Source organism: Lactuca virosa, chromosome 4, assembly GCF_052849685.1.
Source record: "Lactuca virosa cultivar CGN04683 chromosome 4, Lactuca_virosa_CGN04683_v6, whole genome shotgun sequence".
In the NCBI taxonomy this organism is placed as follows: Eukaryota; Viridiplantae; Streptophyta; class Magnoliopsida; order Asterales; family Asteraceae; genus Lactuca; species Lactuca virosa.
In genome coordinates this window covers 235117576-235133867 of record NC_136429.1, presented here as the reverse complement: position 1 = coordinate 235133867, position 16292 = coordinate 235117576, and the positions used below count along the sequence as shown (strand labels likewise).

General features: G+C 33.9%; 2 protein-coding genes across 5 annotated transcripts in view; both read left to right on the top strand.

Annotated features, from left to right (window-relative positions):
- Positions 1–4029: 4029 nt before the first annotated feature.
- CCMH (cytochrome c biogenesis protein family) lies at positions 4030–6835 on the top strand. Of its 2 annotated transcripts, none has more exons than XM_079045073.1 (4): positions 4030–4172; positions 4607–4770; positions 5045–5176; positions 6334–6835. In XM_079045073.1, exons 2-4 carry the CDS (start codon positions 4627–4629, stop codon positions 6535–6537), a joined length of 480 nt encoding a protein of 159 aa, XP_078901199.1. In that variant the 5' UTR covers positions 4030–4172; positions 4607–4626; the 3' UTR covers positions 6538–6835. The 2 variants fall into 2 exon arrangements, with proteins under 2 accessions (XP_078901199.1, XP_078901201.1); XM_079045075.1 differs by having other exon boundaries at positions 4046–4172; positions 4591–4770.
- A 1749-nt stretch (positions 6836–8584) lies between these two features.
- LOC145108081 (agamous-like MADS-box protein AGL27) overlaps positions 8585–16292 on the top strand; it is a 40072-nt gene continuing 32364 nt past the window's right edge. For all 3 annotated transcript variants that reach the window (XM_079045072.1, XM_079045071.1, XM_079045070.1), the window contains exon 1: positions 8585–9065. In XM_079045072.1, the coding sequence (XP_078901198.1) occupies positions 8875–9065 (191 nt within the window). In that variant the 5' untranslated portion in view covers positions 8585–8874. The remainder of the gene's footprint in view (positions 9066–16292) is intronic.

Sequence of the window (16292 nt, the reverse complement as noted above, 5' to 3'; positions counted from 1 at the left end):
TTGGCTCACGGTTATGTATGACAGTATGCGATATATATGCTTATATGCTAGGCAGTATCCGGTCGAAAGAAACCGAAGGGGGTATGCCAGCACCAAGATATGTTAGGCAATATGTTATTGTATAGTATGTGGTATTTGGGGAACTCACTAAGCTTCGTGCTTACGATTTTCAGTTTTGGTTTTAGATACCTCCAGTTTTCAAATAAAGGATCTTGGGACGATCGCAAGACATACACCTATGTTTTTCCGTAATATGTGATTTCTGGGAATGAACTGTGATAAATGTTTTAGTTAAAATGCTTTTCAATGTGTGAACAAAGTTACAATAGTGTTTTAGTTATATTAAAAATGAAAATTTACCCTGAAATTTTGGAATGTTACAAGGAGGTTACATACGGTCATAATTATCATATGTGAACACTTTCATCAAGTTCGTTACCTAGATATGTACAAAAAAAAGTTACATAAATATGAACAAAACAAAAAGATAATTACCCTGATAAGTCAATTTCTTTTTTTTTACCTTCTAATTTTGATTTTGTATAAAGTTTAACCTAAATGGTAAATATTTTTAAAACCATACCATTTTGGTAGATATCTTTTTAAAATACACTACTTTGTTTAAAAAAACCTCTAGATTTGATAGGGAAAAAACACATCATCGTTTATATATATATATATATATATATATATATATATATATATATATATATATATGATGCGACTTAGATCTCCGGGATGCCTTCTGAACTGCTGCTACGGTGGAGATCTGAGAATCACAGAGCAAGGTCGTTAGAACCGCCCTAGGGACTGTGCTGCGGGAGTAGGCTTTGACGATTAAGCTAGATCGGTTTGTAGAGATAAGATGGTTCTCACTAGCTGGATAGAACCATCTTGGTACTAGGGGTAGCGTATAGGCATGGTGGCTGAAGGTGGAAAGTGGTGGCTGAGCCAAGCGGAAGCTCCCTCTCCGCCAAGGAGGTACTGTTCACTTTATAGGAGACAATTAGGTCAACGGGAATTAGGTCAGGCCTCAGGCCAGCCCAATTCAGGCCCAACTACCAAGGAGCTGGGCAAGCCGCCTGGGGGCGTCGGGCGAGGCTGGGGGCACGCACCAGGTAAGGCTGGCGGGCGCGCACCAGGAAAGGCTGGCAGGGGAGCGCCACACAAGGCTGACAAGAAAGCGCTAGGCAAGGCGGCGCGCCAGAGCTGTCTGGGCCATGCTAATGGACCTACTATCATCAATATATATATATATATATATATATATATATATATATATATATATATATATATATATATATATATATATATATATATGGTAATTATGTTACCAAAAACGTCTCAGAACATGTTGTGACCAATTTAAATGCTAATAAATGATCAAATAGTCATATGCTATTTGGTACACATATGACCATTATGGGCGTATGTAACATGCTACAGCCGATCATAATAGTCATTAGGGATGAAATTTAGAACCGGAAAACCGGACCAGAACCAGAATCGGACCGGAACATCAACCGTTATAACCGAAATATGTAAAACCAGTTCGGGTCCCGGGTTTAAAGAATGACTCTATCCGGGTTCCGGGTAATTCGGGTTTCGGGTCCGGGTAAATCGGGTTTAAGAATCTGAACTGGTTTTAGGGGTCGGAACCTGTGAAAAGTGTAAAACATCAATGTTTTAAAAACGAATTTTTTAGTTGAACCGGTATGGTGACCGGTTCCCGGTTTAACCGGTTCGATCGTCAAGTCAACCAGTTTCTATATTTTTCATGTTTTTTCTTATTTCCCCTACACATACATACATATATAAATCATGAATTTGATGTTTACAAGTTCAAACATAAAAAATACACTTAAAAATAAGTTGTAGATGAATCCAACTACATTAAAATAACACATAACCATAAGTTTTAGTGTTTTACATCAATCCATATACGTTAAAAAGAAAATAATGTATAATACCGAAACAAAATATAGTTTTAGATGAATACAAACACATCAAAAAACTTTATAACATTTACCATATGTTTTTATTTAGAGAAAACTAAATAAATTTGAAAAAAAAATCACCAAAGTTTATTATGTATATGGTTCTTTTTCATGTGTTTTTATTCGGTTTAACTGGTTCAACTGGTTTATTTTGACCGGTTCAACCGTGTTTTTTTTTCTAAAAACCTGTTGGTTCAATCAGGTTCAAAAATCGACGTAAAACCAGTGATTGTTGAACTGCTACCTTCCCCGGTTCACGGTCTAACCGGTTCGACCGACCGGTTCAAACTGGTTTTTAAAACATTGTAAAACATGCATATGTCATTTGTTTGAAGTCAGATTGACATGAGGTTTTTTCCAGAGTGTATTTTATAGTTTGTACATGATTTTAGACAATAATTTTGTCATTTTTGGATTTATATTCATTGACTTACAGTCTCTCAAAGTCGGGATATCAAAGCTGAAAATTTTATGTTTTTCAGCTTTTTTTGTATATTGTGATAGTTTTAAAACATGCATATCTCATTCGTTTGAAGTCGGATTGGCATGAGGTTTTTTCTAAATTGTAGTTTATAGTTTGTACATGATTTTAGACTATAATTTTGTCATTCTTGGGTTTTTATTCATTGACTTATAGTCTGTTAAAGTCGGGACATCAAAGATGAAAATTTTATGTTTTTCAGCTTTCTTTGTATTCTGTGATTGTTTTAAAACATGCATATCTAATTCGTTTGAAGTCAAAATAGCATGTGGTTTTTTCCAAAGTGCAGTATAGAGTTTGTACATGATTTTAGACTATAATTTTGTCATTTTTGGTTTCATATTCATTGATTTACCAAAGTCGGGATACCAAAGCTGCAATTTTTTTTTCAGCTTTATATTTGTATTCTGTGAAATTTTAAAACATGCATATCTAATTCGTTTGAAGTCAGATTATCATGAGGTTATTTCAACGTGTAGTTTAGAGTTTGTACATGATTTTAGACTATAATTTTGTCAATTTTGGTTTAATCTTCAATGACTTAAAGTCCCCCGAAGTTGGGATATCAAAGTTGAAAATTTTCAAAGTTCAACCACTAAGTAATTACCACAAAATTCTGGTTTTCGCGGGTTTTTTTGGTTCTAGACCCACTTTATCCTGTTCCATCTTACCCACATTGATATTTCCGGGTTTTCCAGTTCTAGACCCACTTTACCTGGTACCTTACCCAGAACCGAACCGGAACCGGCTTATATATAACGGTCCGGTTTCCGGTCCTACAAAATCTCATTAACCGGTTCTCCGGTTTTCCGGGTCTGGGTCTACCAGTTTGGGTTTGGACCCACTTTCATCCCTAATGATCATATGTGAACACTTCCAACAAGTTTGTTACCTAGATGTGTACAAGAAAATAATAATTACTCAAATGTAAATAAACCGAAAAGTTAATTACCTTAATAAGTCAACCTCCCAAAATCTCTACTCTAATATATAAGATTTTTTTGCCACATGTTACACTCTCATTCAATTTGCCAAATGTCATTTTGTGGTTATTTTGAATTAATTTTTTTCCACATGTCATTTTATTGGTTTTTTCCATTTTAATAAATTCCACATAATTATTTAATGTAATAATTACAATAAATGTAGTAATAAATGAATATCGATTTCATTAATAGACTTACATTTTTATTTCAAAATTACTAAATTAAAGTTCATTATTATTATTATTTTTATTATTTTTTATAAATCCAAAGTTCTTAAATATTTAGATTTTTATATTTAATTTTTTTTAATTAACCCATGTAATACATGTGTCTTATACATAGTATAGATAAAAAAAGAAAGTTTGAATTAACACCACATTCATTTGAAACTCTCATATATTTTTTCTTTCATCACATTCATTTGAAACTCCCACGGCTTTTCAATTTCTTTCTAATAATAATTATAAGTTGGTTAATAAGATTAAATAAATATCAAACCTAAACCATTATATTTTAAATATACAGTTTTGGAACAATTTATGAGGATATAAAATCAAGAAAAAAAAAAACGTAAAAGCTCAAATTTCTTTGTATCCATAAAAGGAATTCCAAACCTTCGACGCCCGTCTCACCGACTCGCTGTCAACGCCCATCCTCAACGGCTCTCGGCCTTTACTCTCGGTGCCACCCCACACCCGCCATTGACCGGTTTGTCTCTCTCACTCTCTGTTATGTATTAATATTGTTAAATCTGTCTACGACTCTGCTAATTTTATTTTCGTTTATTCATTTTTATGTGTTATTTTTGTCAATTTTCTAGGGTTGTTAGAAAGTCAATTTAGCTTTTGTTGTTAATTGTTAACATGTAATTTTTTCTTTGTTAGTATCGTCAAAAACTACATAGTAATAAATACATTTTGTGGTAAGGTGTGCGTGAAATCTTTTCTGGATTCGCCACAATATATATACATAATACAATTCTGGTGAAGGTATTGGGAAAAGCCAAAAGCTTTTAGTACAAAGACTTTACAATTTGTTGTTTTATGGAGAGGATATTCATTGCAAGCCAACTGTTCGACAAAATGCACAACCGAAAGTTACCCTAACAATCTGGGCATTTATGTAGTTTTTGGAATTTGCAGAAGTGAGGCGTATTTAGAGAATGGAAAACGAAGAGGATCCAGTGAAGAGACAACAGATTCTGGATGCACGCGCAAGAAACATTAGTCACAATGTGCGCTGCTTAGAGTGTGGTAGTCAGTCCATTGAAGAATCCCAAGCTGATATTGCTGTTCTTCTCAGGAAGGTGACTCTTTTTTATTTTATCTTTATTCTTCAACATTTATTTTTTCATTGTGTAACAACCACCAACTACCAGTTGCTTATACATAAAGTGTTCAAATGATTCATGGTGCAGATGTATCCTTCAAATCTTCACCATATTTTTATAAAGCCATTTTTGTTCATCTATCTTGTTCCAAATTCGTCCACAAAACACTCACATACAGAATAGTTTTCCTTTATGAATTTGTTTATATATAATTGCACATGCTCTCATTATGTTTGGTTTTGTATTGCAGCTTATTCGTGATGAAATCCGTTCTGGAAAAAGTGACAAAGATATCTATAAAAAGCTTGAAGATGATTATGGGGAGACGATTCTTTATGCTCCAAAGTTTGATTGGCAGACTGCAGCCTTCTGGCTCTCACCTGTCAGTTTCATAACCATTTAATATTATTCTTTTTCATTTATGGTTAAATGCATCAAATAGCAACTCACTTTTGTTTATTTCTTTATTATATCATCTTACTATCACAACATTGTAAAACTCTACCTAGTTATAGAAATTTCCATTGCTATAACTTGCTACATTTTTTAAAGTATAATGTCCTAAACAGGAAAAAAACTGAAACTACTAGTGCAAATTACAAAAAACAGTTATATTGGTTAAACTTTTTTTTCCAATCAAATCATGAAAGTTTCAGACTTTTTCTAAACTAACCATTTTGACCTGATATTGTTATATCATATGAGGTTTCACGGGTAATTTCTTTATATCAGGTTTCACTAGTAATTTCCCAATTTAAGGGGGTGTTTGTTTTAGTTTATTTTTCAGGCTTTTTAGCTTATCAGCTTATTTTTTGAGGGTTATAAAAAATTAATGTTTGGGTTAGCTTATTAACTTAAGCTTATGAGCTTATTTTATCTAAAAATAAGCCAATTTTCATAAGCCAAGTGAAAACAACTTATGAGCTTATTTTAGCTTATTTGTTTATATTTACCTATTTACCCTCAACTCTAAATAATTCTTCTTTTCCCAGCACTATATTATTCTCCGTTCTAGTCGTTTTACAAAAATAAGTTAATACAAACACTATTTTTAAAAAAAACTTATTAGCTAATAAGTCATAAGCTAATCCAAACACTTTTTTGTCTTATAAGCTCATAAGTTTTTAAGCTCTTAAACTCATAAGCTCATAAGCTTAAGCCCAACAAAATATACTTACACAAACACCCCCTAAATGTATTTGAGAAAATGTCTAAAATTTTTATGGAATGATTGGAAAAAAATTAAGTATTACCTGACAATCACCCAAATTATAATGTTTTCCTCTAATTTGCCTAAAATTCAGTGCTATAGTTGGGTAGATTTTTCAAAGTACAATATTTTAATAAGAAATAAAAATCTAATTTACAATGCTGTAGTAGAAAGAAACAGAAGTATAATGCTATAATAAACAACAGTGGAAATTCATTGCTATTTCTTGCAGTTAGCCCTTGAATTTTACTCTTGTATATAGATTTTATAGTAAAGCTTGAATGTATTTTTTTAAATTTTTTTTTTTTTTTTTTTTTTTTTTTTTACAGCTTCTGATTGCTGGAGCAGCTGGAGGAATATGGGCATATGGTAGGCATAGGCAACGTACTAATGTTCATTTACTGGCTTTAAATTTAACAAGAGGTGTCCCATTAACCCCTAGAGAGAAAGAAACAATGCTGGACATTCTTACCCCTCCACCTTCAGGAATACTTCCAACATCCCCATGGTGGAAAAACTGGCTTCCTCAATGAACAAATTTCACACTAATAAATTTTAATCTATCTTATAGCAATAGCATGATATTGTGTTGATCTCATGCTTATTATGGAAATTAAGAAAGTATTATGATGTGTTTTTTAATCTATCTATATCAATGAATGGTTTGTTTTCAAAGGTTATATAGGAAAAAGAATTTGAAAGATGTTGGAACTTTGATTGTAGTGTAGAATGTGTAATTCAAACCAGAAGTGTATGTTTTGATCATTATAGTTTTTGTGTTTGGAATATTGTTGATGAATCTAATGAGATATAACAAAGGGGTTTAAAGTCTTTTTTTTTTTTTCTCATTGGCGAAGGGGTTGACTTGATATCATACAGTCATTGTCTTGATGGTATTAAAGCATCAACTATAGGACCTTTTTCAAGAGCTTATTGGATCAAATAAACCTTTAAAAGTTAAAAAAGCTACTATAGAAACTTATTTAATCCATTTTTTTAATGACTTGTAATGTTTTTGACATCAGTTTTTCCATGATTGTGATGAGTCCATAAGTTTTCAGTCAATTGTGAATAGACAACTTAAACAAATAAAAGTAAAGTAAAATGATATAAATAAGTTGATGAAAAAGACCACCTAGAGCATCGACAACTTTTTAATGGAGTTTTTCATGAAAAAAAATTCATAGAATCTCCTGTAATATGGGACCTACACAATCATTGAAAAAATTAAAGCAAAAATCATTTTAATTAACAAATAACATGAAAGTTTTGATTTGAAAAAGCTTATCTTATAGTATTTTTTTTTTCGAGAAGTTTTTAGTTTAAAAAGCTCTTGCAACTCGTTGGATGATTTTATTGTGGATAGTTTTTATGCTTTTCATTATATTAAGAGTAAATTACAAAAATGGTCCTTGTGGTTATATGTTTTTTTTTTTCAAGTCCAGTTTTTTCAATTGTAACACTCATCAACTATGTGCTTTTATTTTGTAACAATATTTGTCCCTAACCGACTTAAAAAGACTATCCTTATACTAGTTTGTAATTTCCTTTATGAATTATATGTTATTATTTTTTATTAAATCATATGGACCCCTCATCCAACCCCACGACTACCCCTCCCCTTTATTCCCTCGATGTTAAACTTGTAGCCCTTGTTCCCCACATTTATGACTCTAATCATTGTCATATTCTCTAATCTCCACTTCCATAAACCAGGGTGGGTGGTGGTTAGCGGTTGGGAGAGAAAATGAGAAATCGAGATCGGGATCAGGAAAAGGAAAGAAGTTCGAGATCGATTTTGGAAGAAAGGAGAATATTGGGAGATGGACATAAGCGCAAGGTACTGACACCGGTGTCGGTGGCTATGCTGTGACAGTGGCAAGGGATAGAAGCGAAAGGAAGTGGCACCATTGGTTGCAAACTTTCCTTTGAGAACCGATTAGCAATTCTTCGGATGCGTTGGCTAAAATTCGATTTAAGAACATGTAAATAATCATATTCGTTCTTTGGTTGCAGACGCAAGTTTAAGAATAGGTAAATGAATGTATGTCGTTGTAGATAGAAATCGAAATAAAGGACGTAGAGAAGGTGTTGGAGTCAAATAAATGAATGGAGATTAGAGAAGGCTTTGGTTGCAAAAACAAATTCAAGAGATGGTAAATCAATGTATGGTTTTAGGGATATAAAAATAGAGAAACGGAGGAGAAACCGAGAGATTAGAAAATAACTGCCGATAGTGATGTTCGGTAGACAATAGTGAAACAGAGGAGAAACCGAGAGATGAGGGTGGGGTTGGGTTGGGTTGGGTGGTGGGCCATTCATTTAAAAATATATAAAATGATAATTAAAAAGAAAAAAGTATAAATACAAAATGTGATAAGGGAAATTAAGTCTTTTCATGTTTGCTAGGGACCAAAACTGAAATAAAATAAAATCACAGGGACGAAACCATTGAAAAAAATGGACTTGATTCAGAAAATAATATAACCACAGGGACCGTATCTGTAATTTACCCTATAGTACTAAAATTTACTATAAAAGATTAAAAGGATAATAGGAATGGTAAAGAAAACTGCCGTCAAATGCGAGATGTCCAGAACATCCGACCGAATAGTACCCTAAACCTTTTTTGTTTTCTTTTTCTTTTTTCTTCTTCAAGGAACAGGTGTAGACCGAGGGGTATTCGGCTTTCAATGACGAGACGCCCTTCCGTCAAAGCATATATATATATATATATATATATATATATATATATATATATATATATATATATATATATGATTGTAGATAAGTAGATAACGCATAGAAATCAAGTGGGCGATACATATCGGAACTGAAAAAGTTTGGTCTGGAGGAGATCTAGGGGTACGATGGGGCGGAGAAAGTTGGAGATGAAGCGAATTGAAGACAAGAGTAGAAGACAAGTGACGTTTTCAAAGCGGAGATCAGGGTTAAACAAGAAAGCGCAGCGGCTTTCCGTTCTCTGCGACGCTGCTGTCGCCGTCGTCGTCTTCTCCTCCAGTGGCAAGCTTTATGAATACTGCAGCGGCGGTACGAACAGGTCAGCCATCGTTTTGTATTATATTCAATTATCATATTCTTTACCCTTTCTACTGCTGTCATGTACGAAGCAATAAGCTTTAGCAATAGACTCTGCGATGTATCTGCAATCGGAATGAAGATTTCTAGGGCATATATATATATATATATATATATATATATATATATATATATATATATATATATATATATATATATATATATATATACTTGATTCCTGTCTTATCTGAATTGTGAGGAGTTCGGATAATTGAGATGTATCTTTACTTCTTAAGTCTGTTTCAGTCATCCTAGTCACAATCAGCCTTTTTGCATGGGACTTGTGCACTGATTTTTTATTTTTTGGTTCATTGGTTTGGACTTCGGGTAATGCCTTTGGATAGAATGTATTTATGAATTAGTTCATATGAACTTTGATAAAGGGTTTTTTTTATCATGCAAATTAACACGACTTGGTGTTTATGGATGTGGGAATATAGATAAAAAGAAGTATAAATAGTTAGATGACTCCTCAAAGTGAGATTATGCTTTTGCCCATAAGTTTTGATACCAACTTACATTCATTATGTTTGGTTTATTTGTTCTTTCATGCTCAGAGTTCTACTAGGTAGTTTAACTAGAAAAATATTATTATGGTCATTAGGTCATAGTACTATCGATCATACTTAGCAGGAGATCCATTCTTGTAATTTCATTTGTTTCCGTAAATTTTCAATCTGTAATTATTTAAGTATCGAATTTGTTAATCTAAATTGCTTAGCATTATGTAAATTTTATAGTATTATCGATCCTACTTTGGAGGAGATCCATTCTTGTAATATCATTTGTTTCTGTAAAGTTTTAAAAGTATCCAATTTGTTAATCTGAATTGCTTAGTATTATGTTAATTTTATAAGCAATAGTGAGATCAAATTAATTATTACTCCTTCCGTCCCATATTAATAGTCTATGTTTCCTTTTTGGTCTATCTGTTAGGATCGAGACACTTAACACACGACTCTAAACACACACAGAGCTCACGAAAAACAAGAACACAAGGATGAACACGAGGGATTTAACGTGGTTCGGTCTTTCTTTGACCTACGTCCACCGGTAACTAGGAATTTACATTTCTTGGTGCTAATCTGCACTCTTTCTGTGTTACACTAGATACAAGTTTTACAAATACAGATGAATCTCTTATATAGAGATGGAAATCAGAAGTAGTCAAAAAACACAATAGGGTCTTCAGCCAACCTTTGAAAAAACTTCACATTCAACAATTGTGGCTTCACATTCAACAATTGTGGCTTCACAACTTCACATTGTTCCTGCCATTTTTGACCAGCTGTGGCTTCACATTCAACAATCTCTCACTTGAAGCCACGGAACAATCTTCACCTGTGCTTTAACTGTGCATCTGTATTTGATCTTAACTCCTTTCTAGTTACCCTGGCCTTCTCTTCAATTAACCTGAAGGCCAGTTGAAGCTTTCGTTAGCTCCAACGCATCAGTCATGGCTAAGTTTGCCACTGACCTGTTCTCTGTCTCCACCGGCTCCCACTGAAATGAACTGCCCGATCCTGGAACATCCTGAGAACAAATGACACTCTCCATGTGAAGCAGATAATCTGGAGAGACTTTTACAGATGGAATACTGGTTCTCTTAACCTACTGTGTTCTGGGTATTCTAGCTGAAACAAAGCCCATGCTCCCACTACTATGAATGCCCTTGACTGGTTTTTCTGAACCGTTCCAAACACGTTCAACCTGAATCTGACCTGTGACTCTGGGTTTGCCATCTGCAAAGCAAACCTTCTTCTGTCCACGAGACTCTATGAACCGGATTTTGTTTTTCTTCTGAACTGGGACGGTTACTCCCTCAGACGGTAAACTGACCATATATAATGAACCCCTCTTATGTCCACGAGCTATCACAAGATTTCCTTTGACAACCTTCCACTGCCCATTCCTGAACTTAACCTCGTGTCCCTGTTCATCCAACTGCCCAACAGAAATCAACTGTTTCTTCAGACTTGGAATTACCTGGACATCCTTCAAAGTCCATGGACCGACTGGAGTCTTCAGATCTAAGTCACCTATGCTCGTCACATCAAGAACCTCATCGTTCGCCAGTCTTACCTTACCAAAATCCCCTTCTTTCAGATTCCGCAGTGCTTCACGGCTGTGGGTAGCGTGAAATGAAGTACCCGAATCCATAACCCAGGAATCCACATTGCTCTCCACACTACAGATCAAAACATCATCATCTGAATGGTCTACTGCAACGTTAACTTCTTTCTTGTCTTTTGGACATTGATTCCTGAAATGTCCAACCTCTTTACAGTTCCAACAAGTCACATCATTTCGAGTCCTCGACTGACTCCTTCTCCTGTTCCCGCTCCCACTACCTCTGTTATTTCTTCTACCTCTGACCGCATTCAATTGTTCACTTGATGATTCCCCGGAATTTCTTCGTCTGACGTCTTCACCTAGAATTAAATCCCGAATTCCCTCAAAAGTGAGCTCTTTCGATCCTGCGGAACTAGTAACGGCTGTAACTGTTCCGGACCAACTGTCAGGTAATGATGATAACAGTAGTAAAACTTGAACTTCGTCCTCAAATTTTATTCCCACTGACCCAAGTCTGGATAAAATCGAGTTCAAATTGTTGATGTGTACTGTAACTGGACTTCCTTCCCTCATCCTCGTGTTGACTAGTTCCCGAATCAGGAAGACTTTATTTGCTGCCGACGGCTTCTCGTACATATTAGACAATACCTCCATGATTCCCTTTGCCGAGGTCTCCTTCAAAATGTTGAAGGCAACATCCTTTGAGAACGTCAGTCTAATAAATGCCTTGGCCTTCTTATCCAAAGTCTCCCAGTTTGCCTGTGTCATCGCCTCCGGTTTTTCACCTAAAACTGCGTCCAATTCTTTCTGCACGAGCAAATCTTCAATTTGCATCTTCCACCAACCAAAATCTTTCCCATCAAACTTCTCAATCTGAAGCTTACTGCTTTCTGCCATTTTCTGAAAGAACAATGACCTATCTTGCAATTTTCTGGAAATTCAGGGACCAAATTGCAAATTTTCAAATCTGCTACAGTGTTGCTACAGTGTCTGCTGACGTCACTGCTGACGTCGTGCTACAGTTCCTGCTACAGTGTCGTCTTCTCCGGCGAATTGCTACAGTGTCTGGTGCTACAGTGTCATCTTCTCCGGCGAACTGGTTTTCCCGGTCATTATTCCGGTAAACCTTTGACCGGCGATTTGGACGTCTTCCGGTGGTCAAAAAATTCAGAAAAAAATATTTTCGGAATCTTCGGAACGAGACCTTTCCAACGGTATACACCAAAATCGTTTTTGACGAAAAAAAATTTCGACCAAAAAACAGAAAATCACCCTATGAAGCTAAACCAAGGCTCTGATACCACTTGTTAGGATCGAGACACTTAACACACGACTCTAAACACACACACAGCTCACGAAAAACAAGAACACAAGGATGAACACGAGGGATTTAACGTGGTTCGGTCCTTCTTTGACCTACGTCCATCGGTAACTAGGAATTTACATTTCTTGGTGCTAATCTGCACTCTTTCTGTGTTACACTAGATACAAGTTTTACAAATACAGATGAATCTCTTATATAGAGATGGAAATCAGAAGTAGTCAAAAAACACAACCGGGTCTTCAGCCAACCTTTGAAAAAACTTCACATTCAACAATTGTGGCTTCACATTCAACAATTGTGGCTTCACAACTTCACATTGTTCCTGCCATTTTTGACCAGCTGTGGCTTCACATTCAACACTATCCCAAAATAATAGTCTACTAAAAATAAATATCACTTTATTAAGATTACTCTCATTATTAGTTAAACTACCATGAGATTAAATGAAACAAAAGGGTACAATTATCATATCATTTAATAGAATTAGTGGTAATTACTGTTTCCTTAATCTGTGTGTTTTTTTGTCTGTGGACAATAATTTTGAGACGGATGGAGTATTAGTGATAATTGTATAATAATTGATTATGTATTGATCAATTTGTACCGTAATCAAGTTATAGATTAAACATCAATGTTTCTAACACTTTAGGTCCTTGGGCATTCTAAGCTTGACATCTCAACTGTTAAAACTATGTAGTAAATCAAGTAAATTATATCGTAACTTTAATACAAAAAACAAAATCAAAATCAAGTAAACTATATCGTAATGATTTTCATCTTTTTATTGTTTTTAAAACTCAAAACTTTGATGCTCACTACAATCATTATAAACATTATTATAGTATAATGTTTATATCGAAGATTTAAGTAACGACAAAGAACGTGAACACATGCCATCACTACTTTGCAATTTTTTTTTTTAGAATTCATGGGTTTCGCTGCTTGTATTTTTGCTTCCTCCTCAAGATCTCTTTCACATGAGTCACACCACCCATTGCTTATTGTCCTTAAACCTCAACCTCACTCTTAAATTTAAATTGTGTAAAACAAAATTTACCTATGGATATCTTCATCGAATCCCATAAACCACATTGTAGTTGGAATGTTCCAACCGAATTCCCTTTGACTTTTGATTATCATGCTTACGTTGTAGGAGTTTCCTTTGGTTGCCAAGTCACTTCACCTAAACTTAACCCAAGTTAATCAAAATCATATTATCAGTCAGATTTAGTTTATTTAGGTGTTAAGTGCATGTTGCTCATATTTGTTTTTTCATGGATGAGTTATCAAGGAATTCAGTTGATAATTTAGGTGGGATGATGGCACGAGTAGGGTTATACACAACTCTACATTTGAGAAAACATGATGCTTCTTCCTACAAAACCCTAAAATAGACCAAAACAAATAATCTCTTTCTTCATCCAGCAAATACAAATCCAAAATATGAAAGCCTTAAAATCCACATTTTTCAGTAACACCTCTTTACGGGCTATAGTTTAGGGTAATATAGAAAGAAGACAAAGGCAATGAAGAAAATGAATAAGACAAGAAGAAAATGGTTATGTCCTTCAATACGCCTTACGTACAAAGTTTTATAGAATGAATTAGGAATGAGAAATGCAAAATCATCACCTTTGGACAATATCTAAATAACTAATATGGGATATAGACTAATAGTGTATTTTACTTTAATGCATATACTATAACACATGATTTGACAAATGAGAAAGAATGGAAATGTGAATGGAAAACCATACTACTCATCTATTTTCTTGGGTTCCAGTGGTCCCCTTATTGGGATCCTTTATGTTTTTCAGTTTCATTTTCATAAAGTAATCACGGACTTGTATTGATAAATGTGTGCTAAGAATATGAGTAACTTCATACAGTATTCAAAGACACTTAACATGTCATTCTACCTTTTATATTGACAAGGTTCTTAATTTTTTTTTTCTTCAATTTGTTAATCAATCTATCTCTGGAATCGTAATTCAACAATGAAGTAATTAAGAAATTAATCATATTGTAGGCTAATATTTTAATTGTGCTAAAATTGCACATGTCAATGTTATTTTTCGGCACTTAAGATTAACCATTGAACACACTATAGTATTGGCCACATGTTTTACTTCAAACATCAAATATGTGAGAACATAATGCGGGTCATGACAACATAATTACCATATAAACAATGTAAACTGTTATTCTAATTAAACATGAAAACATGCAATAAAACCATCAAAAATTGTATACAATCCATGATGAACAACTATCATCGTTATTTCATATATCTAAAACATAAAGTGTAAAACACATTACTGTGTTATATAAATACTCAAAATGAAAATACTTGACTTTCTATAAATCAAAATTTCAATACATTATTTTACTTCATAAAGCATTTAGTCTCATATTTTCTGGTCTATATGTCGAATAAAATCACAAAAAAGCTATATCGACATTAACGACGCCAATGGAAAATCACTATAATATATTTCATTAGCTATTAAACTCTACCAAAAACATATTACACTATCTAGACCCTAAGCAGCCATTTTAAGCTTTACCATCAAAGAAACCTACTTGTTCAATCCACCAAATGTTGGTGTAGAGCGCGCACGCACGCGCGCGCGCACACACACACACACACACACACACACATATATATATATATATATATATATATATATATATATATATGAAAATAAATAAATGAAAAAAACCATCAATAAATTTTGAAACTTCTTTTTTCCAAAAAAAGAAGAAAACAAAAAATAAAAAAACTTTCTTTTTTTCAAAAAAAAAAAGAAAACAAAAAATAAAAAAATATTGTATATGATGTTAGAATATGTCGAAAATGTGTTATATTCTAGAATATTGTATTGACAAATGAATGCCAACCAACAAACAACAAGTACATATTAAGGTACAAATAGAGAAAACACAAAATCTTACGTGGTTTACACGATCATGGTAATTATGCCATGTCTATGATCAAACTAGAGAGATTTGTTTTGATAATACAACTATGGCTTACAGTTACATGAGATCTTTTTTTTGAACGACAATTCTAATATACTCATAAACTACTCCTTAGTTCCACATATGTCCAAGACCAGGACTTGAGGCCTTAACCTCAATGAGTGAGGGCAACACCTAATATCGCTGAGCTAACCCTTTGGTATAGTTAAATGAGATCCAATCAAGGTGTTGGACACTCAGAGTTGTGTCGTCTCTAAGCATAAGGAACTTAACCATCTATTTATAGTCATCATCAATCTATGGTGAATGTTACTTTTAAAGCTTCAGATGACTTCCCAAAGGGTGTACCTCCAAATTTGGCATCCTTCAACAAAAAATGCATTGCTCGAACGGTGGATGTACAAAGTTTTAATAGTGAAATAACCAAATGGAAAGGAGTTGAATATGGAACTCCCTAAGGATTCTACAAGTAATGGAAAAACTGGAAGTATAAAGTAAGGTAATGCTTGCTTTGTTTATCTCATACAAGGCTGGTATTGGTTTCTCGATTAAGGTGGTGAGCCGTAATATGAAGTGTCCTAATGAAAACACATCAAAGTTATCACAATCCTTAGATACCTCAAGATGAACTCTAGAGAAGGGCTTCTAAAGCTACACCATATAAATTGATATTTGTATTGTGTATAGCAAAGATGAGATGTAAATAGTAAAAGGAGTAGTTTAGGATATATACCATTAATCATAAAAATAATAAGCCATGGGTTAATCGTGTGATTATCAACCTTCCATGATTTGTGCCAATGTTGTAAA

Bases quoted from the DNA above. Each gene is read 5' to 3' on its own strand.
- CCMH (XM_079045073.1), top strand. From the start codon at position 4,627: ATGGAAAACGAAGAGGATCCAGTGAAGAGACAACAGATTCTGGATGCA. The intron at 4,771-5,044 runs GTGACTCTTTTT...TTTGTATTGCAG, and splicing joins TTGCTGTTCTTCTCAGGAAG to CTTATTCGTGATGAAATCCG. The intron at 5,177-6,333 runs GTCAGTTTCATA...TTTTTTTTACAG, and splicing joins CAGCCTTCTGGCTCTCACCT to CTTCTGATTGCTGGAGCAGC.